Raw genomic sequence first — 27,927 nt, forward strand, 5'->3', positions numbered from 1 at the left:
CCATTAATAAATGCCATGGCGTATGCTTAATATTGAAATATGCAGTTTGACTTTGAAAATATATATATAATATACACACACCAATTTGACCGAAACCTACATATCGTGCCAAGATCATTCTAGTGTGTACCCACCCTTACTGTGCGCTGTAACTACATAGCTTCAGAATCTATGCCTTACCGCAGGATATAATTGAATGGCTCCGTAAGTTCCGTGGCTATTTGAATTTTCTCCCCAAAAACTACCATTTGGCACATAAGCTTAGCTGGCCAGCCATTTTTGTATATAGCATCTTCAGCTATTGTGTACTTCCGTTTCTCATGTGTGCTGATTATTGTATTGTCACTAGGCATCAATGTAAACACTACTTCCAGTAAGTCCAGTTTTCATGCGCCTTCCGCTGGCGTGTGAAGACTGACTGCTCTCCTCTCCAAAAATGACATTTACAAAAGGTCATTTTTAAAACCCATTCCCCTTAACTTTTTTCCATAAAATATCTTCATTATTTAGAGGAACTGTCCTAGTAATCAATATTTTAACAATGCTTAGTCATTTGGAGACCAGTATCTAACTTTCTCTGACGTCCTAGTGGATGCTGGGAACTCCGTAAGGACCATGGGGAATAGCGGCTCCGCAGGAGACTGGGCACAAAAGTAAAGCTTTAGGACTACCTGGTGTGCACTGGCCCCTCCCCCTATGACCCTCCTCCAAGCCTCAGTTAGATTTTTGTGCCCGGCCGAGAAGGGTGCACACTAGGGGCTCTCCTGAGCTTCTTAGTGAAAGTTTAGTTTTAGGTTTTTTATTTTCAGTGAGACCTGCTGGCAACAGGCTCACTGCATCGAGGGACTAAGGGGAGAAGAAGCGAACTCACCTGCGTGCAGAGTGGATTGGGCTTCTTAGGCTACTGGACACCATTAGCTCCAGAGGGACCGAACACAGGCCCAGCCTCGGAGCTCGGTCCCAGAGCCGCGCCGCCGGCCCTCTTACAGAGCCAGAAGCAAGAAGAGGTCCGGAAAATCGGCGGCAGAAGACATCCTGTCTTCACCAAGGTAGCGCACAGCACTGCAGCTGTGCGCCATTGCTCCTCAGCACACTTCGGTCACTAAGGGTGCAGGGCGCTAGGGGGGGGCGCCCTGAGCAGCAATAAAAACACCTTGGCTGGCGAAAATACATCACATATAGCCCCAGGGCTATATGGATGAATTTTAACCCCTGCCAGATTCCACAGAAAAACGGGAGAAAAGGCCGCCGAGAAGGGGGCGGAGCCTATCTCCTCAGCACACTGGCGCCATTTTCTCTCACAGCTCCGTTGGAGGGAAGCTCCCTGGCTCTCCCCTGCAGTTACTACACTACAGAAAGGGGTTAAAAAAGAGAGGGGGGCACTAATTAGGCGCAGTATAACAATACAGCAGCTATAAGGGGAAAAACACTTATATAAGGTTATCCCTGTGTGTGTATATGTATGTATGTATGTATGTATGTATGTATGTGTATATGTATGTATATATATATATATATATATATATATATATATATATATATATATATATATATATAGCGCTCTGGTGTGTGCTGGCATACTCTCCCTCTGTCTCCCCAAAGGGCTAGTGGGGTCCTGTCCTCTATCAGAGCATTCCCTGTGTGTGTGCTGTGTGTCGGTACGTTGTGTCGACATGTATGAGGAGGAAAATGAGGTGGAGGCGGAGCAATTGCCTGTAACAGAGATGTCACCCCCTAGGGAGTCGACATCTGAGTGGATGAGCTTATGGAAGGAATTATGTGAGTCAGCTCTTTACAAAAGATTGATGACATGAGACAGCCGGCGACTCAGCCTGTGCCTGTCCAGGTGTCTCAAAAGCCATCAGGGGCTCTAAAACGCCCGTTACCGCAGATGGCAGATACAGACGCCGACACGGATACTGACTCCAGTGTCGACGATTAAGAGACGAATGTGACTTCCAGTAGGGCCACACGTTACATGATTGAGGCTATGGAAAATGTTTTTCTCTAACGTCCTAGTGGATGCTGGGGACTCCGAAAGGACCATGGGGAATAGCGGCTCCGCAGGAGACTGGGCACAAAAGTAAAAGCTTTAGGACTACCTGGTGTGCACTGGCTCCTCCCCCTATGACCCTCCTCCAAGCCTCAGTTAGATTTTTGTGCCTGAACGAGAAGGGTGCATACTAAGGGGCTCTCCTGAGCTGCTTAGAGTAAAAGTTTAAAGTAGGTTTTTTATTTTCAGTGAGACCTGCTGGCAACAGGCTCACTGCACCGAGGGACTAAGGGGAGAAGAAGCGAACTCACCTGCGTGCAGAGTGGATTGGGCTTCTTAGGCTACTGGACATTAGCTCCAGAGGGACGATCACAGGCCCAGCCATGGATGGGTCCCAGAGCCGCGCCGCCGGCCCCCTTACAGAGCCAGAAGACTGAAGAGGTCCGGAAAATCGGCGGCAGAAGACGTCCTGTCTTCAATAAGGTAGCGCACAGCACCGCAGCTGTGCGCCATTGCTCTCAGCACACTTCACACTCCGGTCACTGAGGGTGCAGGGCGCTGGGGGGGGGCGCCCTGAGACGCAATAAAAACACCTTTTTTGGCAAAAAATACATCACATATAGCTCCTGGGCTATATGGATGCATTTAACCCCTGCCAATTTTTCCATAAAAAAGCGGGAGAAAGGCCGCCGAGAAGGGGGCGGAGCCTATCTCCTCAGCACACTGGCGCCATTTTTTCCTCACAGCTCCGTTGGAGGAAGGCTCCCTGACTCTCCCCTGCAGTCCTGAACTACAGAAACAGGGTAAAACAAGAGAGGGGGGGCACTAATTTGGCAGATAAATATATACAGCAGCTATATCAGGGAAAAACACTTATATAAGGTTATCCATATATATATATATATATATATATATATATATATATATATATATATATATATATATATATATATATATATATATATAATTATATATATATATATATAATATATATATAATTATATATATATATATATATATATAATATATATAATATATATATATATATATATATATATATATATAGCGCGCTCTGGTGTGTGCTGGCAAACTCTCCCTCTGTCTCCCCAAAGGGCTAGTGGGGTCCTGTCCTCTGTCAGAGCATTCCCTGTGTGTGTGCTGTGTGTCGGTACGTTGTGTCGACATGTATGAGGAGGAAAATGGTGTGGAGGCGGAGCAATTGCCTGTGTTAGTGATGTCACCCCCTAGGCAGTCGACACCTGACTGGATGGTCTTATGGAAAGAATTACGTGATCGTGTCAGCACTTTACAAAAGACTGTTGACGACATGAGACAGCCGGAAAATCAGTTAATACCTGTACAGGCGTCTCAAACACCGTCAGGGGCTCTAAAACGCCCGTTACCTCAGGTCGATACAGACACTGACACGGACACTGACTCCAGTGTCGACGGTGAGGAAACACGTTACATGATCACGGCAATGAAGGAGGTTTTGAACATTTCTGATACTACAAGTACCACAAAAAAGGGTATTATGTGGGGTGTGAAAAAAACTACCCGTAGTTTTTCCTGAATCAGATGAATTAAATGAGGTGTGTGATGAAGCGTGGGTTTCCCCCGATAAAAAACTGCTAATTTCTAAAAAATTATTGGCATTATACCCTTTCCCGCCAGAGGTTAGGGCACGTTGGGAAACACCCCCTAGGGTAGATAAGGCGCTCACACGCTTTATCAAAACAAGTGGCGTTACCGTCTCCTGATACGGCCGCCCTCAAGGAACCAGCTGATAGGAAGCTGGAAAATATCCTAAAAAGTATATACACACATACTGGTATTATACTGCGACCAGCAATCGCCTCAGCCTGGATGTGCAGTGCTGGGGTGGCTTGGTCGGATTCCCTGACTGAAAATATTGATACCCTGGACAGGGACAATATATTATTGACTATAGAGCATTTGAAGGATGCATTTCTATATATGCGAGATGCACAGAGGGATATTTGCACTCTGGCATCAAGAGTAAGTGCGATGTCCATTTCTGCCAGAAGAGGGTTATGGACGCGACAGTGGTCAGGTGATGCGGATTCCAAACGGCATATGGAAGTATTGCCGTATAAAGGGGAGGAGTTATTTGGGGTCGGTCTATCGGACCTGGTGGCCACGGCAACGGCTGGGAAATCCACCTTTTTACCCCAGGTCACCTCTCAGCAGAAAAAGATACCGTCTTTTCAGGCTCAGTCCTTTCGTCCCCATAAGGGCAAGCGGGCAAAAGGCCACTCATATCTGCCCTGGGGCAGAGGAAGGGGAAAAAGACTGCAGCAGACAGCCTCTTCCCACGAACAGAAGCCCTCCCCCGCTTCTGCCAAGTCCTCAGCATGACGCTGGGGCCTTACAAGCGGACTCAGGCACGGTGGGGGCCCGTCTCAAGAATTTCAGCGCGCAGTGGGCTCACTCGCAAGTGGACCCCTGGATCCTGCAGGTAGTATCTCAGGGGTACAAATTGGAATTCGAGACGTCTCCCCCTCGCCGGTTCCTGAAGTCTGCTTTACCAACGTCTCCCCCCGACAGGGAGGCGGTATTGGAAGCCATTCACAAGCTGTATTCCCAGCAGGTGATAATCAAGGTACCCCTCCTACAACAGGGAAAGGGGTATTATTCCACGCTGTTTGTGGTACCGAAGCCGGACGGCTCGGTGAGACCCATTTTAAATCTGAAATCCTTGAACACTTACATAAAAAGGTTCAAGTTCAAGATGGAGTCACTCAGAGCAGTGATAGCGAACCTGGAAGAAGGGGACTATATGGTGTCTCTGGACATCAAGGATGCTTACCTCCATGTCCCAATTTGCCCTTCTCACCAAGGGTACCTCAGGTTTGTGGTACAGAACTGTCACTATCAGTTTCAGACGCTGCCGTTTGGATTGTCCACGGCACACCGGGTCTTTACCAAGGTAATGGCCGAAATGATGATTCTTCTTCGAAGAAAAGGCGTCTTAATTATCCCTTACTTGGACGATCTCCTGATAAGGGCAAGGTCCAGAGAACAGTTAGAGGTCGGAGTAGCACTATCTCAAGTAGTACTACGACAGCACGGATGGATTCTAAATATTCCAAAATCGCAGCTGATTCCGACGACACGTCTGCTGTTCCTAGGGATGATTCTGGACACAGTACAGAAAAAGGTGTTTCTCCCGGAGGAGAAAGCCAGGGAGTTATCCGACCTAGTCAGGAACCTCCTAAGACCAGGCCAAGTGTCAGTGCATCAATGCACAAGGGTCCTGGGAAAGATGGTGGCTTCTTACGAAGCGATTCCATTCAGCAGATTCCATGCAAGAACTTTTCAGTGGGATCTGCTGGACAAATGGTCCGGATCGCATCTTCAAATGCATCAGCGGATAACCCTGTCTCCAAGGACAAGGGTGTCTCTCCTGTGGGGGTTACAGAGTGCTCATCTCCTAGAGGGCCGCAGATTCGGCATTCAGGATTGGGTCCTGGTGACCACGGATGCCAGCCTGAGAGGCTGGGGAGCAGTCACACAGGGAAAAAATTTCCAGGGCTTGTGGTCAAGCATGGAAACGTCACTTCACATAAATATCCTGGAACTAAGGGCCATTTACAATGCCCTAAGTCAGGCAAGGCCTCTGCTTCAGGGTCAGCCGGTGTTGATCCAGTTGGACAACATCACGGCAGTCGCCCACGTAAACAGACAGGGCGGCACATGAAGCAGGAGGGAAATGACGGAAGTTGCAAGGATTCTTCGCTGGGCGGAAAATCATGTGATAGCACTGTCAGCAGTGTTCATTCCGGGAGTGGACAACTGGGAAGCAGACTTCCTCAGCAGACACGATCTTCACCCGGGGGAGTGGGGACTTCACCCAGAAGTCTTCCACATGATTGTGAACCGTTGGGAAAAACCAAAGGTGGACATGAAGGCGTCCCGCCTCAACAAAAAACTGGACAGATATTGCGCCAGGTCAAGGGACCCTCAGGCAATAGCTGTGGACACTCTGGTAACACCGTGGGTGTACCAGTCAGTATATGTTTTCCCTCCTCTGCCTCTCATACCCAAGGTACTGAGAATCATAAGAAGGAGAGGTGTAAAGACTATACTCGTGGCTCCGGATTGGCCAAGAAGGACTTGGTACCCGGAACTTCAAGAGATGCTCACGGAAGACCCGTGGCCTCTACCTCTAAGAAAGGACCTGCTCCAGCAGGGACCATGTCTGTTCCAAGACTTACCGCGGCTGCGTTTGACGGCATGGCGGTTGAACGCCGGATCCTGAAGGAAAAAGGCATTCCGGATGAAGTTATCCCTACCCTGATCAAAGCCAGGAAGGATGTAACTGTGTAACATTATCACCGTATTTGGCGTAAATATGTTGCGTGGTGTGAGGCTAGGAAGGCCCCTACAGAGGAATTTCAACTGGGTCGATTCCTGCATTTCCTGCAAACAGGACTGTCTATGGGCCTCAAATTAGGGTCCATTAAGGTTCAAATTTCGGCCCTGTCAATATTCTTCCAAAAAGAACTAGCTTCAGTTCCTGAAGTTCAGACGTTTGTCAAGGGGGTACTGCATATACAGCCTCCTTTTGTGCCTCCAGTGGCACCTTGGGATCTCAATGTAGTTTTGGGATTCCTAAAATCACATTGGTTTGAACCACTCACCACTGTGGACTTAAAATATCTCACATGGAAAGTGGTAATGCTGTTAGCCCTGGCTTCAGCCAGGCGTGTATCAGAATTGGCGGCTTTATCCTATAAAAGCCCTTACCTAATTTTTCATACGGACAGGGCAGAATTGAGGACTCGTCCTCAATTTCTCCCTAAGGTGGTTTCAGCATTTCACTTAAACCAGCCTATTGTGGTGCCTGCGGCTACTAGGGACTTGGAGGATTCCAAGTTGCTGGACGTAGTCAGGGCCCTGAAAATATGTTTCCAGGACGGCTGGAGTCAGAAAATCTGACTCGCTGTTTATCCTGTATGCACCCAACAAGCTGGGTGCCCCTGCTTCTAAGCAGACGATTGCTCGTTGAATTTGTAGTACAATTCAGCTTGCACATTCTGTGGCAGGCCTGCCACAGCCAAAATCTGTAAAAGCCCATTCCACACGGAAAGTGGGCTCATCTTGGGCGGCTGCCCGAGGGGTCTCGGCTTTACAACTTTGCCGAGCAGCTACTTGGTCAGGGGCAAATACGTTTGCAAAATTCTACAAATTTGATACCCTGGCTGAGGAGGACCTGGAGTTCTCTCATTCGGTGCTGCAGAGTCATCCGCACTCTCCCGCCCGTTTGGGAGCTTTGGTATAATCCCCATGGTCCTTTCGGAGTCCCCAGCATCCACTAGGACGTTAGAGAAAATAAGAATTTACTTACCGATAATTCTATTTCTCATAGTCCGTAGTGGATGCTGGGCGCCCATCCCAAGTGCGGATTGTCTGCAATACTTGTACATAGTTATTGTTACAAAAATCGGGTTATTATTGTTGTGAGCCATCTTTTCAGAGGCTCCTCTGTTATCATGCTGTTAACTGGGTTCAAATCACAAGTTGTACGGTGTGATTGGTGTGGCTGGTATGAGTCTTACCCGGGATTCAAAATCCTTCCTTATTGTGTACGCTCGTCCGGGCACAGTATCCTAACTGAGGCTTGGAGGAGGGTCATAGGGGGAGGAGCCAGTGCACACCAGGTAGTCCTAAAGCTTTTACTTTTGTGCCCAGTCTCCTGCGGAGCCGCTATTCCCCATGGTCCTTTCGGAGTCCCCAGCATCCACTACGGACTATGAGAAATAGAATTATCGGTAAGTAAATTCTTATTTTACACATTTCTGATAATACCAGTACCACTAAAAAGGGTATTATGTTGGGTGAGAAAAAACTGCCTGTAGTTTTTCCTGCATCTGAGGAATTAAATGAAGTGTGTGATGATGCGTGGGTTTCCCCCGATAAAAACTGTTAATTCCTAAAAAGTTATTAGCATCATACCCCTTCCCGCCAGAGGATAGGGCACGTTGGGAAACACCCCCTAGGGTGAATAAAGCGCTCACACGCTTGTCTAAACAGGTGGCACTACCGTCCCCGGATACGGCCGCCCTTAAGGAACCTGCTGACAGAAAGCAGTAAAATATCCTAAAATGTATATACACTCACACGGGTGTGATACTGCGACCAGCAATCGCCTCAGCCTGGATGTGCAGTGCTGGGGTGGCTTGGTCGGATTCCCTGACTGACAATATTGATACCCTGGATAGGGACAGTATATTACTGACTATAGAGCATTTAAAAGATGCATTTCTATATATGCGTGATGCACAGAGGGATATTTGCCGACTGGCATCAAGAGTAAGTGCGCTGTCCATTTCTGCCAGAAGAGGGTTATGGACAAGACAGTGGTCAGGTGATGCTGATTCCAAAAGGCATATGGAAGTATCGCCTTATAAAAGGGAGGAGTTATTTGGGGTAGGTCTAACAGACCTGGTGGCAACGGCTGGAAAATCCACATTTTTACCCCAGGTAGCCTCTCAACATAAGAAGACGCCGTATTATCAGGCGCAGTCCTTTGGGCCCCATAAGGGCAAGCGGGCAAAAGGCTCCTCATTTCTGCCCCGTGGCAGAGGGAGAGGAAAAAGGCTGCAGCAAACAGCCAGTTCCCAGGAACAGAAGCCCTCTCCCGTTTTCTGCCAAGTCCTCAGCATGACGCTGGGGCTTTACAAGCGGACTCAGGCACGGTGGGGGCCCGTCTCAAAAATTTCAGCGTGCAGTGGGCTCACTCACAGGGGACCCCTGGATCCTTCAGGTAGTATCTCAGGGGTACAAATTGGAATTCGAGACGTCTCCCCTTCGCCGTTTTCCTAAAGTCTGCTTACCGATGTCTCCCTCCGACAGGGAGGCGGTATGGGAAGCCATTCACAAGCTGTATTCCCAGCAGGTGATAATCAAGGTACCCCTCCTACAACAGGGAAAGGGGTATTATTCCACGCTGTTGGTGGTACCGAAGCCGGACGGCTCGGTGAGACCTAATTTAAATCTGAAATCCTTGAACACTTACATACAAAGGTTCAAATTCAAGATGGAGTCACTCAGAGCGTTGATGGCAAACCTGGAAGAAGGGGATTATATGGTGTCTCTGGACATCAAGGATGCTTATCTGCATGTCCCAATTTACCCTTCTCACCAAGGGTACCTCAGGTTTGTGGTACAGAACTGTCACTATCAGTTTCAGACGCTGCCGTTTGGTTTGTCCACGGCACCCCGGGTCTTTACCAAAGTAATGGCCGAAATGATGATACTCCTTCGAAGGAAGGGAGTTTTAATTATCCCTTACTTGGACGATCTCCGGATAAGGGCAAGATCCAGGGAACGGTTGGTAGTCGGGGTAGCACTATCTCAAGTAGTGTTGCGGCAGCACGGTTGGATTCTTAATATTCCAAAATCGCAGCTGATCCCGACGACACGTCTTCTATTCCTAGGGATGATCCTGGACACAGTCCAGAAAAAGGTGTTTCTCCAGGAGGAGAAAGCCAGGGAGTTATCCGAACTAGTCAGAAACCTCCTAAAACCAGGCCAAGTGTCAGTGCAGCAGTGCACAAGGGTCCTGGGAAAAATGGTGGCTTCCTACGAAGCAATTCCATTCGGCAGATTCCACGCAAGAACTTTCCAGTGGGACCTGCTGGAAAAGTGGTCCGGATCGCATCTTCAGATGCATCAGCGGATAACCCTGTCACCAAAGACAAGGGTGTCTCTCCTGTGGTGGTTGCAGAGTGCTCATCTTCTAGAGGGCGCAGATTCGGCATTCAGGACTGGGTCCTGGTGACCACGGATGCCAGCCTGCGAGGCTGGGGAGCAGTCACACAGGGAAGAAATTTCCAGGGCTTGTGGTCAAGCCTGGAGACATCACTTCACATAAATATCTTGGAGCTAAGGGCCATTTACAATGCCCTAAGCCAAGCAAGACCTCTGCTTCAAGGTCAGCCGGTGCTGATCCAGTCGGACAACATCACGGCAGTCGCCCACGTAGAGAAGCTGCAAGGATTTTTCGCTGGGCGGAAAAATCATGTGATAGCATTGTCAGCAGTGTTCATTCCGGGAGTGGACAACTGGGAAACAGACTTCCTCAGCAGAAGTCTTCCACATGATTGTAAACCGTTGGGAAAAACCAAAGGTGGACATGATGGCGTCCCGCCTAAACAAAAAATTGGACAGGTATTGCGCCAGGTCAAGGGACCCTCAGGCAATAGCTGTGGACGCTCTGGTAACACCGTGGGTGTACCAGTCAGTGTATGGGTTCCCTCCTCTTCCTCTCTTACCAAAAGTATTGAGAATTATAAGACGGAGGGGAGTAATAACTATACTCGTGGCTCCGGATTGGCCAAGAAGGACTTGGTACCCGGAACTTCAAGAGATGCTCACGGAGGACCCGTGGCCTCTACCTCTAAGAAGGGACCTGCTCCATCAAGGACCCTATCTATTCCAAGACTTACCGCGGCTGCGTTTGACGGCAGGGCGGTTGAACGCCGGATCCTGAAGGAAAAAGGCATTCCGGATGAAGTCATCCCTACCCTGATCAAAGCCAGGAAGGATGTAACCGCAAAGCATTATCACCGCATTAGGCGAAAATATGTTGCGTGGTGCGAGGCCAGTAAGGCCCCGATGGAGGAATTTCAACTAGGTCGATTCCTGCATTTCCTGCAAACAGGAGTGTCTATGGGCCTAAAATTGGGGTCCATTAAGGTTCAAATTTCGGCCCTGTCAATTTTCTTCCAGAAAGAACTAGCTTCAGTTCCTGAAGTTCAGACGTTTGTAAAAGGGGTACTGCATATACAGCCTCCTTTTGTGCCTCCAGTGGCACCTTGGGATCTCAATGTAGTTTTGGGGTTCCTAAAGTCACAATGGTTTGAACCACTTGAATCTGTGGAGTTAAAATATCTCACATGGAAAGTGGTCATGCTGTTGGCCCTGGCCTAGGCCAGGCGCGTGTCAGAATTGGCGGCTTTATCCTGTAAAAGCCCTTATCTGATCTTCCATTCAGACAGGGCGGAATTGAGGACTCGTCCTCATTTTCTCCCTAAGGTGGTTTCAGCGTTTTCATTTGGACCAACCTATTGTGGTACCTGCGGCTACTAGTGACTTGGAGGACTCCAAGTTGTTGGACATAGTCAGGGCCCTGAAAATATATGTTTCCAGGACGGCTGGAGTCAGAAAATCTGACTCGCTGTTTATCCTGTATGCACCCAACAAGCTGGGTGCTCCTGCTTCTAAGCAGACTATTGCTCGTTGGATTTGTAATACAATTCAGCTTGCACATTCTGTGGCAGGCCTGCCACAGCCAAAATCTGTAAAAGCCCATTCCACAAGGAAGGTGGGCTCATCTTGGGCGGCTGCCCGAGGGGTCTCGGCTTTACAACTTTGCCGAGCAGCTATTTGGTCAGGGGCAAATACGTTTGCTAAATTCTACAAATTTGATACCCTGGCTGAGGAAGACCTGGAGTTCTCTCATTCGGTGCTGCAGAGTCATCCGCACTCTCCCGCCCGTTTGGGAGCTTTGGTATAATCCCCATGGTCCTTACGGAGTTCCCAGCATCCACTAGGACGTCAGAGAAAATAAGAATTTACTTACCGATAATTCTATTTCTCGTAGTCCGTAGTGGATGCTGGGCGCCCATCCCAAGTGCGGATTGTCTGCAATACTTGTACATAGTTATTGTTAACTAAATCGGGTTATTGTTGTTGTGAGCCATCTATCCAGAGGCTCCTCTGTTATCATGCTGTTAACTGGGTTCAGATCACAGGTTGTACGGTGTGATTGGTGTGGCTGGTATGGGTCTTACCCGGGATTCATAAATCCTTCCTTATTGTGTACGCTCGTCCGGGCACAGTATCCTAACTGAGGCTTGGAGGAGGGTCATAGGGGGAGGGGCCAGTGCACACCAGGTAGTCCTAAAGCTTTACTTTTGTGCCCAGTCTCCTGCGGAGCCGCTATTCCCCATGGTCCTTACGGAGTTCCCAGCATCCACTACGGACTACGAGAAATAGAATTATCGGTAAGTAAATTCTTATTTTTAAGCATAAAAGAAAATATGAATAATACATTGTTTCATCTTGAGTGTGGGGATAAGAAGTGTACCCCTGCAAGACGGTATTCTTGTATCCAGGTCAGAGCAAAGTACAGCTACAGTATGTAGTACAGCTCTGCTGTGCTCTGAAGCAGAAATGCTATTGATATGGTCTATGGTACACGTAGGTGGACCCCAACTCTTATCTTAGTAAAGGGGATCATTGACTATATTGTTATAAGCATTATGCTTGGCATTTGGGTGCGGTTTCTGGGTGGGGGGGTTCTTTTTAAACATTTTGTGTTGGTGGTAATTCCGAATTAAATCCAGTTTGTTTCTGCGGTGTGTGTGTGTGTGTGTGTGTGTGTGTGTGTGTGTGTATATACATACATACATACATACATACATACATACATACATACATACATACATACATACATACATACATACATACATTGATTGTAAAACTTTTTTAAAAGAGTAAATGGTGGTGTCTTATACCCCTTTTCCATCTACACGATGCGGGTCACAGCCGGAAGCCTGACACAGGCGCTACCCGGGGTGCGACCCGTATCTGCCCCTTTCCCATCAGCTGTCACCATCCCGGCATATAGCCGGGTTGGTGACGCGGCAGGAGCGGCGCTGGGAGATCTCATGATCTCCCAGCGCCACCCTTCCATACAGTGTAAACGGGAGCCGTGTCGCATCGACACGGCTTCCGTTTACACTACACATTACCCAGATCATTCCCGTGTCCTACCCAGGAAGCTACCCGAGTAGGATTCCCGCGTCACTTGATCCGGATTTTTCCTGAGGGAGCTGTTTCCACTAGCAAAAAACACTGGTAAATGTGCGCCCCCGTGCATTTACCCGTGTTTTTTGAGGTAGTGGAAAAGGGGTATTAGTGACTGCCCCTGGAAAGCTGTTCAAACCATTGACATTTAAGTTGTTTAGCAGGAGTCTCTGGTAATTAAGAACCATGTAGAGATGTGAGATAAGAAGTCATGAGAGCAATGCAAACATTAACTAAATACTAATGTATTTTGTTATTTTAAAATGTTTGTTATTTGTATAGGTTTTTAAATCCATTGTGTTCATCTGATCTATGTACATGCTTTGTACTAATGAGGATGTATCACATTTTTACTGTGTTGTTGGGAAAGGTTTGTTTTATGTTTTTTCTTTGTGTAAACCCTCGTAACACCCACACGTCGTCCTTAAATCTTGTGTCTGTAGGAGCACTGCCTTATGCTTCATACTTTAATAATCGTCACAGTGCCAGCCATTATGTATGCCAGCTTTCACAGTAGTCCTGATCCTTTTTACATTTTGTGTGTGTAATTATTGTGTTTTCGTTCTATTTATTTTCTCTATTGTAATTTCCATAATGTCTTTTTATATACTGTGTATCATTTATTAAGGTGTTTTTTTTTTATATGCAAACTTACATGGACTGTAGTTTTTGTAGTATAATTTGGACTCTTTTCTAACTTTTGATTCCTTTTTCCAGGTATTCCCATTAGTCAACAACACTTAATTTGGAACAACGTGGAACTAGAGGATGAATTTTGCTTGAATGACTATAAGTAAGTGTTTGGCCCTAACCGACGCCTTTGTGTTCCAGGCATTGATTTGTTCTGCAACCAACCATGAAACAGATTTAATACTTTTTTTTTTTTTTCCCCCCCCTTCTCTTGTAAGCATCTCTGAAGGATGCACCTTGAAGTTGGTGTTGGCTATGAGAGGTGGTCCAATTAACACACGGAGAGGTATGTACAGTTGATTGCTGCAGTAGACACCAATAACCTGTGCTGTTATGCTGGGTACACACGGGATGATATGTTGTGCATTCAATCGACTGGCCAATATATCACTGGTTGGTAGGCGTGTATGTACACCCGATATGTCTATGAATGCCGCCTTTCACAGATATATTGCGTTGGCCCTGCAGCACAGCTGATGTCCAATATATCTGCAGATCAATATACTGTATAACAGCCACCATATAATCTAAAATTAATAAATGCATAAAAAATACAGTATAAAATTTCATATGTAAAATTATATGGACTCCAGAAAATCATAAAATATTACACTCCCTGCAGTTGGTGGGATATTTAAGGGTTTCTATTACACAATTAATTAAATGACATCAGTGGTATAAAAAATATATAATGGAACGGCAATGCAAACCACATTGATCTCATACAAGGAAGAGTTTGCAATGTAAATCCTGGTAGTATCAAAGGGCAGCTCAAACCCTTAGAGCAATCATCTGATAATTGAATATTTACAGACATATGTGCTATGTCCAATCTATACACCATGTCGATAAAATGGGATAACTGTTATTGGTTAACTACTTTTACCTTCTAATGTCCCTTTTACTGTCAGGTTTGAAGTAAAAGGCGGAGACTCATAACATTAATAGTTTTAAATTACGTAGCATGTGAAGATACAATTATTTTTTTCTTTTACCTATTCTCCTATCCCGCTTTTACTTCACTCAAGCAGAACCATGTGCGTCCCACACCAGTAACTGCAGTTTAGGAGACGCTGACAACAAAAAGTTTTAATGGACACAGCACTGTTTGTACTGTCCCTTCTGCTTTTGACCACCCTTGTGGTAAGCGAGTGCAGGTGGCCACCAGAAGCCCCCCCCCCCCCCCCAGTTAACCCTGTATTAGCATAGGCTTGGCACAAACATTGAGCCATGTACAGGTAAGTGCACACAGCTGGTAGAGTGAAACTGCTGTTGAAATAAGTCCCCTATGTATGTTGAAAGATGGGGAGTAGCTGTTTGCTTAGTGATATTCGTTTCTTTTTCTTTTTTTTTTATTATTATTATTGTTATTTATTTATTATTTTCTTTTTTTAGTAATTAAGTTTTTTGTTGAAGGGCCAATGTTGTACAGCATTGAAAGCATAGTCTGTACTGTATTATCTATTAATGCAGTTGTCTGAGCATTGCACATTATATACCAAATTAAAGGTCTTGTTCTGTAGATTTGCAGAAAAAATATTGGCATTGTAATTAGTTGCTTTGTTTCTGAGTTATGTGGCAAAAGATCCACCAGCCATTTAAAAATGTATCACCGTTGTACTCTGGAAAATGTGACAGTTGGTGAACTCTCCCTGTGCACCTGCTGGGTGGTCTGCAACTGTGACAGTTATATGCAGCCACTCACTAAACAGGGATTTATTTTTTTTTATTTTTTTAAATTCTACTCCTAAGGGGGTAAAAAAGGGGTAAAATGGTTCACCCAGCAGCAAACCTTTGCCTGTTGAAACCAAGCACATCAGTTAGTTGTATTGAATAGTGTCCACCGTCCGGTCACAAGCTGCTATGCCCCAGTGTACCCAGCACAATCACATGAGATAGCAGTTGCGGTTTCGTTGATGTGGTAGATTTGCATAAGATCGCATTGTTCTGCTGTGTCTCCCGGCTGTAAGTGAGGATATCCATTCTACAATGTGCAGAACGGATTTTCTCCTGCTTACCCGCCACATAGCAGTGATGTTGGCTGTCTCTTGACTGCTGGAATCATGCCTCCAGAATGCCATCTGAACGGCACACACTGGGAAGCATGCGCCAAATACTAAAAGTGCAAGGAGGAGATCTTTGTTTCCCCTCAAGCACTGTGAGGCTGATCTTTGTAAGTATAGTACTCCTTGACCAATGCAACGCCACTTCATGCTGCTTTAGGAGTGAGGTTGCATTGCCACGTGGGGGGAGGGGGTGACAATGTGATTTGTCACTGGGTTGGGGTGATGCCCCTAAAAAAGTGTGTTGGGTGGGTGGGGGTGGTTTACATATATATGACACTTGGGAGATATTACTAACTTAGGGGGGCTGCGGACACTGATGGGGGGTAATGCCACTGGGGAACTGTTGCAGCTGTGGGATTTACTGAAACTATTGGGAGTTCTAAACTCGATGATGATGATGATATATATATTTCTCTAACGTCCTAGTGGATGCTGGGGACTCCGTAAGGACCATGGGGAATAGACGGGCTCCGCAGGAGACTGGGCACTCTAAGAAAGATTTAGTACTACTGGTGTGCACTGGCTCCTCCCTCTATGCCCCTCCTCCAGACCTCAGTTAGAATCTGTGCCCGGACAGAGCTGGGTGCATTTTAGTGAGCTCTCCTGAGCTTGCTAATAAGAAAGTATTTTAGTTAGGTTTTTTATTTTCAGAGAGCTTCTGCTGGCAACAGACTCTCTGCTACGAGGGACTGAGGGGAGAGAAGCAAACCTACTAACTGCGGCTAGGTTGCGCTTCTTAGGCTACTGGACACCATTAGCTCCAGAGGGATCGAACACAGGAACCTAACCTTGGTCGTCCGTTCCCGGAGCCGCGCCGCCTTCCCCCTCGCAGAGCCAGAAGACAGAAGCCGGCGGGTTGAAGCAAGAAGACGTCAAAATCGTCGGCAGAAGACTCCTGTCTTCATATGAGGTAGCGCACAGCACTGCAGCTGTGCGCCATTGCGCCCACACTAACCCACACACTCCGGTCACTGTAGGGTGCAGGGCGCGGGGGGGGGCGCCCTGGGCAGCAATTGAGTACCTCCTGGCAAAAAAGCAGCATATATACAGCTGGGCACTGTATTATGCATGAGCCCCCGCCATTAATTTTACACAAAATCGCGGGACAGAAGCCCGCCGCTGAGGGGGCGGGGCCTTCTTCCTCAGCACTCACCAGCACAATTTTCTCTCCACAGCTCCGCTGAGAGGAAGCTCCCCAGGCTCTCCCCTGCAGACTCACGGTAGAAAGAGGGTAAAAAGAGAGGGGGGGCACATAAATTTAGCGCATTAATCATATATACAGCAGCTACTGGGTAAACACTAAGTTACTGTGTGATTCCTGGGTTATATAGCGCTGGGGTGTGTGCTGGCATACTCTCTTTCTGTCTCTCCAAAAGGCCTTGTGGGGGTCCTGTCCTCATATAGAGCATCCCCTGTGTGTGTGGTGTGTCGGTACGCGTGTGTAGACATGTTTGACGAGGAGGGCTATGTGGAGGCAGAGCAGGTGCAGATGAATGACGTGTCTCCGCCGACGGCGCCGACACCTGATTGGATGGATATGTGGAAGGTGTTAAATGATAATGTAAACTCCTTGCATAAAAGGTTGGATAAAGCTGATGCCTTGGGACAGTCGGGGTCTCAGCCCATGCCTGATCCTACAGCGCAGAGGCCGTCAGGGTCTCAGAAGCGCCCACTATCCAAAATTGTTGACACAGATATCGACATGGATTCTGACTCCAGTGTCGATGACGATGATGCAAAATTGCAGCCTAAAATGGCTAAAGCCATCTGCTACATGATTATAGCAATGAAGGATGTATTGCACATATCAGAGGTAAACCCTGTCCCTGACAAGAGGGTTTATATGTATGGGGAGAAAAAGCAAGAGGTGACTTTTTCCCCCTTCACATGAGTTAAATGAGTAATGTGAAAAAGCGTGGGATTCCCCCGATAGGAAAGTGCTGATTTCCAAAAGGTTACTTATGGCGTACCCTTTCCCGCCAACGGACAGGATGCGCTGGGAATCCTTATCTAGGGTAGATAAAGCTCTGACACGCTTATCTAAGAAGGTGGCCCTGCCGTCGCAGGATACGGCCTCCCTAAAGGATCCTGCCGATAGGAAGCATGAAAGTATCCTGAAGTCTGTTTATACACATTCAGGTACTCTACTGAGGCCGGCAATTGCGTCGGCCTGGATGTGTAGTGCTGTAGCAGCATGGACAGATAATCTGTCTGAGGAACTGGATACCTTCGACAAGGATACCATTTTACTGACCCTGGGGCATATAAAAGACGCTGTCCTATATATGAGGGATGCCCAGAGGGACATTTGCCTACTGGGCTCTAGAATAAATGCAATGTCAATTTCTGCCAGAAGGGTCCTGTGGACTCGGCAATGGACAGGTGATGCCGACTCCAAAAAGCACATGGAGGTTTTACCTTACAAGGGTGAGGAATTGTTTGGGGACGGTCTCTCGGACCTAGTTTCCACAGCTACGGCTGGGAAGTCAAATTTTTTGCCATATATTCCCTCACAGCCTAAGAAAGCACCGTATTACCAAATGCAGTCCTTTCGATCACAAAGAAGCAAGAAAGTCAGAGATGCATCCTTTCTTGCCAGAGGCAGGGGTAGAGGAAAGAAGCTGCACCATACAGCTAGTTCCCAGGAACAGAAGTCCTCCCCGGCTTCCACGGAATCCACCGCATGACGCTGGGGCTCCACAGGTGGAGCCAGGAGCGGTGGGGGCGCGTCTCCGAAATTTCAGCCACCAGTAGGTTTGCTCACAGGTGGATCCCTGGGCTATACAGATTGTGTCTCAGGGATACAAGCTGGAATTCGAAGTGATGCCCCCTCACCGTTACCTCAAATCGGCCCTGCCAGCTTCCCCCATGGAAAGGGAAGTAGTGTTAGCTGCAATTCACAAGTTATATCTCCAGCAGGTGGTGGTAAAGGTTCCCCTCCTTCAACAGGAAAGGGGATACTATTCCACAATGTTTGTGGTACCGAAACCGGACTGTTCGGTCAGACCCATATTGAATTTAAAGTCCCTGAACATTTATCTGAAAAGATTCAAGTTCAAAATGGAATCGCTCAGAGCGGTCATTGCAAGCCTGGAAGAGGGGGATTTTATGGTGTCTCTGGACATCAAGGATGCTTACTTGCATGTCCCCATTTATCCACCTCATCAGGAGTACCTCAGATTTGTGGTACAGGACTGTCATTACCAATTCCAGACGTTGCCGTTTGGGCTCTCCACGGCACCGAGAATATTTACCAAGGTAATGGCAGAAATGATGGTGATCCTGAGAAAGCAAGGAGTCACAGTTATCCCATACTTGGACGATCTCCTCATAAAGGCGAGGTCCAGAGAGCAGTTGCTGATCAGCGTAGCACACTCTCAGGAAGTGTTGCAGCAGCATGGCTGGATTCTTAATATCCCAAAGTCGCAGCTGATTCCTACGACGCTTCTGCCCTTTCTGGGCATGATTCTGGACACAGACCAGAAGAAGGTGTTTCTCCCGGCGGAGAAGGCTCAGGAGCTCGTGACTCTAGTCAGAGACCTCTTAAAACCGAAACAGGTGTCGGTGCATCACTGCACACGAGTCCTGGGAAAGATGGTGGCATCGTACGAAGCCATTCCCTTCGGCAGGTTCCATGCGAGGATCTTTCAGTGGGATCTGTTGGACAAGTGGTCCGGATTGCATCTTCAGATGCATCGGCTGATCACCCTGTCCCCGAGGGCCAGGGTGTCTCTTCTGTGGTGGCTGCAGAGTGCTCACCTTCTCGAGGGCCGCAGGTTCGGCATACAGGACTGGGTCCTGGTGACCACGGATGCGAGCCTCCGAGGATGGGGGGCAGTCGCTCAGGGAAGAAACTTCCAAGGGTTGTGGTCAAGTCAGGAGGCTTGTCTGCACATAAATATCCTGGAACTAAGGGCCATATACAACGCCCTGAGTCAAGTGGAGCCTCTGCTTCGCAACCAACCGGTGCTGATTCAGTCAGACAACATCACCGCAGTGGCTCATGTAAACCGCCAGGGCGGCACAAGAAGCAGAGTGGCGATGGCGGAAGCCACCAGGATTCTTCGTTGGGCGGAGAATCACGTGCAAGCACTGTCAGCAGTGTTCATTCCGGGAGTGGACAACTGGGAAGCAGACTTCCTCTGCAGGCACGACCTCCACCCGGGAGAGTGGGGACTTCATCACGAAGTCTTCACTCAGATTACAAATCGATGGGAACTGCCACAGGTGGACATGATGGCATCCCGTCTCAACAAAAAGCTACAAAGGTATTGCGCCAGGTCAAGAGACCCTCAGGCGATAGCTGTGGACACACTAGTAACACCGTGGGTGTTCCAGTCGGTCTATGTGTTTCCTCCTCTTCCTCTCATACCCAAGGTGCTGAGAATCGTAAGAAAAAGAGGAGTGAGAACAATACTCATTGTTCCGGATTGGCCAAGAAGGACTTGGTACCCGGAACTGCAAGAAATGCTCACAGAGGACCCATGGCCTCTGCCTCTCAGACAGGACCTGTTGCAACAGGGGCCCTGTCTGTTCCAAGACTTACCGCGGCTGCGTTTGACGGCATGGCGGTTGAACGCAGGATCCTAGCGGAAAAAGGCATTCCGGATGAAGTTATTCCTACGCTGATAAAGGCTAGGAAGGACGTGACAGCAAAACACTATCGCCATATATGGCGAAAATATGTTGCCTGGTGTGAGGCCAGGAAGGCCCCTACAGAGGAATTCCAGCTGGGCCGGTTCCTGCACTTCCCACAGTCTGGAGTGACTATGGGCTTGAAGTTGGGGTCCATAAAGGTCCAGATTTCGGCCCTATCCATTTTCTTTCAAAAGGAACTGGCTTCTCTTCCTGAAGTTCAGACGTTTGTTAAGGGAGTGCTGCATATTGAGCCCCCTTTTGTGCCACCAGTGGCACCTTGGGATCTCAACGTGGTGTTGGGTTTCCTGAAATCCCACTGGTTTGAGCCACATAAGACCGTGGAGCTAAAGTATCTCACGTGGAAGGTGGTCATATGCTATTGGCCTTCGCTTCGGCTAGGCGTGTGTCAGAATTAGCGGCTTTGTCATGTAAAAGCCCCTATCTGGTTTTCCATATGGACAGGGCAGAATTACGGACTCGTCCGCAATTTCTGCCGAAGGTGGTGTCATCTTTTCATTTGAACCAACCTATTGTGGTGCCTGCGGCTACTCGTGACTTGGAGGATTCCAAGTTGCTTGATGTAGTCAGGGCTTTGAAGATCTATGTAGCCAGGACGGCTGGAGTCAGGAAAACTGACTCGCTGTTGATCCTGTATACATCCAACAAGCTGGGTGCTCCTGCTTCAAAGCGAACCATTGCTCGCTGGATCTGTAACACGATTCAGCAGGCTCATTCTGCGGCTGGATTGCCGCATCCAAAATCAGTGAAAGCCTATTCCACAAGGAAAGTGGGCTCTTCTTGGGCGGCTGCCCGAGGGGTCTCGGCATTACAGCTTTGCCGAGCAGCTACTTGGCCGGGTTCAAACACATTTGCTAAGTTCTACAAGTTTGATACCCTGGCTGAGGAGGACCTTGTGTTTGCCCATTCGGTGCTGCAGAGTCATCCGCACTCTCCCGCCCGTTTGGGAGCTTTGGTATAATCCCCATGGTCCTTACGGAGTCCCCAGCATCCACTAGGACGTTAGAGAAAATAAGATTTTACTCACCGGTAAATCTATTTCTCGTAGTCCATAGTGGATGCTGGGCGCCCGTCCCAAGTGCGGACTTTCTGCAATACGTGTATATAGTTATTGCTTAATAAAGGGTTATGTTATGTTGGCATCCATTGTTTGATGCTCCGTTGTTGTTCATACTGTTGACTGGGTAAGTTTATCACAAGTTATACGGTGTGATTGATGTGGCTGGTATGAGTCTTACCCTGGATTCCAAAATCCTTTCCTTGTAATGTCAGCTCTTCCAGGCACAGTTTCCTTAACTGAGGTCTGGAGGAGGGGCATACTGGGAGGAGCCAGTGCACACCAGTAATACTAAATCTTTCTTAGAGTGCCCAGTCTCCTGCGGAGCCCGTCTATTCCCCATGGTCCTTACGGAGTCCCCAGCATCCACTACGGACTACGAGAAATAGATTTACCGGTGAGTAAAATCTTATTTTTTTTTCTTTTCTTTAAAATAAGTTACTAAATGGTTTTTGGAAAGAAAAAAATAGCCAGTTAAAATATCTATTGAGAAGTAGACCTAAATGTTATAGAAAGTAAGTGGTACAGTATGCTGCTTATAAGTGCTGTTTGTTGATTAGGTGCTTATCAATTGTGCAAGTCAGTGAGGTATGCCAAAAGGACCAATTAGGGTGTTATGAACCCCACTAGTTTGTTATACCAGCTATTATAATAAAGAAAAACAAAAGCTTAAGATTAGCACTAATAATCATATAATAAAAAGCTGTCAAAGAATGAGCACAGCTAGAGGCATGAGGCACTGCAAATACTAGAAAATAATACGCCACCAATGCTTATTTCAGTCTAGAACAAAGTTTAATACTGAATTTTCCACCAATATATAGGTTCATAAGTAAAATTGCAAGTAAAACAATTGCACGTAGTATTGTTCAACAATATCTTCCCCCTAGAAAAATGTTACCATGCTAGTAGGCATATAATACATTGAGGATATATTTTCTGTGGTTATTCCGTGAGGTGATGGGTATCTGTGGCATAAGCTCATTACCTAGTTAACATAGTGTGGTCATAGGCCTGCGTAGGAGCAGACACGGGGTGCTGCTATGGTGAACCTACTACCCTCTCCCCAACACCTTTAGGACATAGACTGCTTATCTGGTGACCCAGATGAGCAGTCTGTCTCAGAGCAAAGGGGTGGAGGAGGTAGCCTGCAACCCAGTGGGGTGGGGAGTCCCAGAGTAGACACCCGTGTCTGCTCCTACGCACGCCCGTAAGTGTGTTTAATTGTAATGGCGGTATATGTGCACAATCCAGTTATTGGAAATGTGTACACACTCCTTACGTCTGTTTTGTTTGCAGTCTACCAGTATGGTTTTGTCTTGGAAGAAAACTGAAACACCTGGAGCAAAACTTTGCAAACAGAGGGAAATTAAGCCACTTTAATTGTGATTGCATTGTATATTCGATTATAAATGCCATTTCTCTTTCCTAACTAAAGATTACATTTTGCCTGGTACCTATGTCACAAAATGATGGCTGATACTAAACTCTAGCAATAGCTCCATTACAGGAAGAGGGTGTTCCCAGAAAGGAAGTGTCCAGGAAATGAACACTGGACACCCTGCTGAATTTAAATAAATAAATTTGCAGTTTTCAAAAATGTGACGAGTGAAAAAAAACTTAGAAAGTTTGATACTGCAGATGTTTGTGCAGCAGCTGTGTGCTGGGCCACTTGTGTAAAGGAATGGAGATACTCCTCATGGGAGCTTGGTTATTTCCCTCCTACGGTATAATACGATAAAGACCTCATGCATAATGAGATTCCCGTGCTGACCAGTGTATCAGCATCTGTACGGAAGATAAATGTACTAAAGCTCTCCAGTCCTACTTTCAGGTATAGATTAGTTCAGTTTGCATAAATTTGCTACAATATATTACAGGTTGAGTATCCCTTATCTGAAAATCCAAAATGTTGCAAAACTTGTTTGAGTGGCCACTGAAATTGTGACCTCTTTGCTTTCTGATTGTTCAGTGTAAATAAACTTTGTTTCATGCACAAAATGAATAAAAATATATTGCAAAAAATGACCTTCAGGCTATGTGTATAAGGTGTATATGAAACCTAAATGGATTCCGTGTTTAGACTTGGGTCCTATCCCCAAGATATCTCCATTATGATATTTATATATTCCAAAATACGGAAAAATCCAAAACGCATTTGGTCCCGAGCATTTCAGATGAGGAATACTCAATGTGTAGCAATGATGAAGAAAATGTAGAATTCAGAGACCAGTTGGTAAAATCCAGGAGCAAGACATGTTTTTTCTTAAGACACCAAAACGTTAGACACAAGCAGTCATCTCTGTCTGTGCTTGTCCCTTTTATTTGCAATGTATAGTGCCTCTGGAGGATCCAATCAGGGAGATAGCAGAGTACATGGATCCTGTGCAAGATGAGTTGTGGGAAAAGACCTCCTCGAATAAGCAGGTTACCTTTTTGGTATACCGTGAAGGAGATCAACTGAATTTCTTCCGTGTGGTGGACAGAGGGGATGGTACACTAACTCCGCTATCAGAATCTCTCAGGTAAATGCCAGATTATTGTGTTCTTCTGTTATTTATTTTTTATACATGCCTCGGTTTTTGCAGATCAGACATGTTTTGGCGAAGTTGGCTTGTGGAATTGATACTGGTCGGTGACCTCTAGGTAAAACCATTGTATTCAAGCTGATTATTAAATTCCAATAGAAAGGCTAGATGTCCTTAGTGGCACGTGTCTAATCACTGCAGTAATTTGCAAATTGCCTACTATAGAGCAGTGTTTCTGAAACCCAGTCCTCGTGGAACCCTAACAGAGCATGTTTTCCAGATAATATAGCTGTAGCACAGAAGTGCTAATTGAGTAACACCGTACCAGTAGCACTAATTATTCCTGAGGATTCCATGAAAACACTAACTGTTTGGGTTCCATGAGGGAGGATTTTGAGAAATATTGCCCTAGAGCAAAGCTTCCTAAACACATCCACTATTTTAATACAGTTTTCAGGAAAATGTTTGCTTCAGATTGGATATGTCTCTCTGTGTAATGTACATTACCAACAAACAAAAACAAAAAACCCTAGTATATAGTGTAGCCCGTAGTTGAAGTTAGAATTTAGAAGTGCTGGTATGGAAATTTGAAGTGAATGGCTGGGTGCTGGGCAGTGCCCTAAAAGCTTGAGACATTTTGAGGTGTATGCATTTACAGTGCATCTGGAAAGTATTCACAGCGCTTCACTTTTTCCACATTTTATGTTACAGCCTTATTCCAAAATGAAATAAATTAATTTTTTCTCTCAAATTTCTACATACAATACCCCATAATTACAACGTGAAGGTTTTTTTTTTCGATTTTTGCACATTCATTAAAAATAAAAAACTAAGAAATCACATGTACACAAATATTCACAGCCTTTGCTCAATACTTTGTTGATGCACCTTTGGCAGCAATTACAGCCTCAAGTCTTTTTGAATATGATGCCACAAGCTTGACACACTTACTGTATCTTTGGACAGTTTTGCCCATTCCTCTTGGCAGCACCTCTCAAGCTCTATCAGGTTGGATGGGAAGCGTCTGTGCACAACCATTTTCAGATCTCTCCAGAGATGTTAAATCGGATTCAAGTCTGGGCTCTGGCTGGGCCACTCAAGCACATTCACAGAGTTGTCCTGAAGCCACTCCTTTGATATCTTGGCTGTGTGCTTACGGTCGTTGTCTTGCTGAAAGATGAATCGTCGCCCCAGTCTGAGTCAAGAGCGCTCTGGAGCAGGTTTTCATCCAGGATATGTCTGTATATTGCTGCATTCATCTTTCCCTCTATCCTGACTAGTCTCCCATTTCCTGCCACTGAAAAACATCCCCACAGCATGAAGCTGCCACCACCATGCTTCACTATAGGGATGTTGTGGCCTGGTGATGAGCAGTGCCTGGTTTCCTCAAAACATGACATCTGGTATTCACGCCAAAGAGTTCAATCTTTGTTTCATCAGACCAGAGAATTTTGTTTCTCATGGTCTGAGAGTCCTTCAGGTGCATTTTGACAAACTCCAGGCAGGCTGCCATGTGCTTTTAACTAAAGAGTGGCATTCGTCTGGCCACTCTACCATACAGGCCTGATTGGTGGATTACTGCAGAGATTGTTGTCCTTCTGGAAGATTCTCCTTTCTCCACATAGGAATGCTGTAGCTCTGACAGAGTGACCATCGGGTTCTTGGTCACCTCCCTGACTAGGGCCCTTGTCCCCCGATCACTCAGTTTAGATGACCGGACAGCTCTAGGAAAGTCTGGTGGTTCCAAACTTCTTCCATTTACGGATGATGGAGGTCACTGTGCTCATTGGGACCTTCAAAGTAGCAGATATTTTTTCTGTACCCTTCCCCAGATTTGTGCCTCGAGACAATCCTGTCTCTGAGGTCTACAGACAATTCCTTTGACTTCATGCTTGGTTTGTCCTCAGACATGCACTGTCCAGTGTGGGAACTTATATAGACAGGTGTGTGCCTTTCCAAATCATTTCCAGTCAACTGAATTTACCACAGGTGGACTCCAATTAAGCTGTAGGAACATCTCAAGGATGATCAGTGGAAACAGAATGCACCTGAGCTCAATTTTGAGCTTCATGGCAAAGGCTGTGAATACTTAAGTACTTGTGATTTCTTAGTTTTATATTTTTAATTTGTGGTCATTATAGGGTAATGTATGACGAATTTTGAGGGAAAAATGACTTTATTCCATTTTGGAATAAGGCTGTAACATAACAAAATGCGCAAAAAATTAAGCGCTGTGAATACTTTCCGGGTGCACTGTAATCTTAGATGCTTTTCAGCACTATATGTAAAACTGATTAAATGAAGCAAGGCTATCTGACCTGTGACCTCCACCTTCTGTTTGTCCCACTTACTTTACCACTATATGCATCCTTCTGTCCCTCTTGTCTCCTGCATTACTTCACCCTTCCCTAAAATCCACCATGTTCCTGTATCCTGTGTTTATTTAATTTATTTAGCTGTATCACGCAAGTCTTTTGTGTACTTAAATTTATACCAGTGGACGATAGCTTTTTTTATTTTATTTTATGGTAACACTGCTGTGCCATTAGAACTCACTGTGCACATCTCAGTTGTTTTTTTGTCAGCCACTAGGGGACACTGTCACAACTTCAAGACCATGGGGTGATGATGGTGGCTTACAGGGAGCTGGCACTTTAATTAATCCAAGAAGTGAAACAGGCTCCTCCCCCTCCATCCCCCATCATCCCTCAGTCTTGAATTTGTGCAGAGGGAGCCGGTCACTGCTGACTGAGCTCCAGCTCAGTCTATATTTCTCTGACGTCCTAAGTGGATGCTGGGACTCCGTAAGGACCATGGGGAATAGCGGCTCCGCAGGAGACTGGGCACAACTAAATGAAAGCTTTAGACTACTGGTGTGCACTGGCTCCTCCCACCATGACCCTCCTCCAGACTTCAGTTAGAATCTTGTGCCTGGCTGAGCTGGATGCACACTAGGGGCTCTCCTGAGCTTCTAGAAAGAAAGTATATTTCTCTAACGTCCTAGTGGATGCTGGGAACTCCGTAAGGACCATGGGGAATAGCGGGCTCCGAAGGAGGCTGGGCACTCTAGAAAGATTTATGACTACCTGGTGTGCACTGGCTCCTCCCACTATGACCCTCCTCCAAGCCTCAGTTAGATTTCGTGCCCGGCTGAGGTTGGATGCACACTAGGGGCTCTCCTGAGCCCTTAGAAAGAGTTTAGATTTAGGTTTTTTATTTTCAGTGAGACCTGCTGGCAACAGGCTCACTGCAGCGAGGGACTAAGGGGAGAAGAAGCGAACTCGCCTGCTTGCAGCCGGATTGGGCTTCTTAGGCTACTGGACACCATTAGCTCCAGAGGGATCGACCGCAGGCCCAGTCCTTGGTGTTCGGTCCCGGAGCCGCGCCGCCGTCCCCCTTACAGAGCCAGAAGCAAGAAGAGGTCCGGAAAAACGGCGGCAGAAGACATCAGTCTTCACCAAGGTAGCGCACAGCACTGCAGCTGTGCGCCATTGCTCCTCATGCACACTTCACACTCCGGTCACTGAGGGTGCAGGGCGCTGGGGGGGGGCGCCCTGAGCAGCAATAAAAACACCTTGGCTGGCAAAAATACCACAATATATAGCCCCAGAGGCTATATATGTGGTAAATACTCCTGCCAGAATCCAGGAAAAAGCGGGAGAATAGGCCGCGGAAAAGGGGCGGAGCTATCTCCCTCAGACACACTGGCGCCATTTCTCCTTCACAGATCCGCTGGAAGGAAGCTCCCTGGCTCTCCCCTGCAGTCTACACTTCAGAACAGGGTAAAAACAGAGAGGGGGGGCACTAACTTTGGGCGCGATACATATATAATATAAAAAGCAGCTATAGGGGACATAACTCAGTTAGTCCCTGCATTATATAGCGCTCTGGTGTGTGCTGGCATACTCTCACTCTGTCCCCCCAAAGGGCTTTTGTGGGTCCTGTCCTCATTCGGAGCATTCCTTGTGTGTGTGCGGTGTGTCGGTACGGCTGTGTCGACATGTTTGATGAGGATAATGATGTGGAGGCGGAGCAGATGCCTTTAGAAGGGATGTCACCCCCTGCGGGGCAGACACCTGAGTGGATGGGCTTATGGAA

At 46.8% G+C, this 27,927-nt stretch overlaps 1 protein-coding gene across 3 annotated transcripts in view; it reads left to right on the forward strand.

The window, feature by feature from the left end:
• The window catches only part of ZFAND4 (zinc finger AN1-type containing 4), a 123,377-nt gene that overhangs the window by 28,114 nt on the left and 67,336 nt on the right, over positions 1–27,927 (forward strand). For all 3 annotated transcript variants that reach the window (XM_063961496.1, XM_063961497.1, XM_063961498.1), the window contains exons 3-5: positions 13,550–13,625; positions 13,741–13,808; positions 23,640–23,826. In XM_063961496.1, the coding sequence (XP_063817566.1) occupies positions 13,550–13,625; positions 13,741–13,808; positions 23,640–23,826 (331 nt within the window). The remainder of the gene's footprint in view (positions 1–13,549; positions 13,626–13,740; positions 13,809–23,639; positions 23,827–27,927) is intronic.

The sequence above is a fragment of the Pseudophryne corroboree genome, chromosome 3 (assembly GCF_028390025.1).
Source record: "Pseudophryne corroboree isolate aPseCor3 chromosome 3, aPseCor3.hap2, whole genome shotgun sequence".
Taxonomy (NCBI): Eukaryota; Metazoa; Chordata; class Amphibia; order Anura; family Myobatrachidae; genus Pseudophryne; species Pseudophryne corroboree.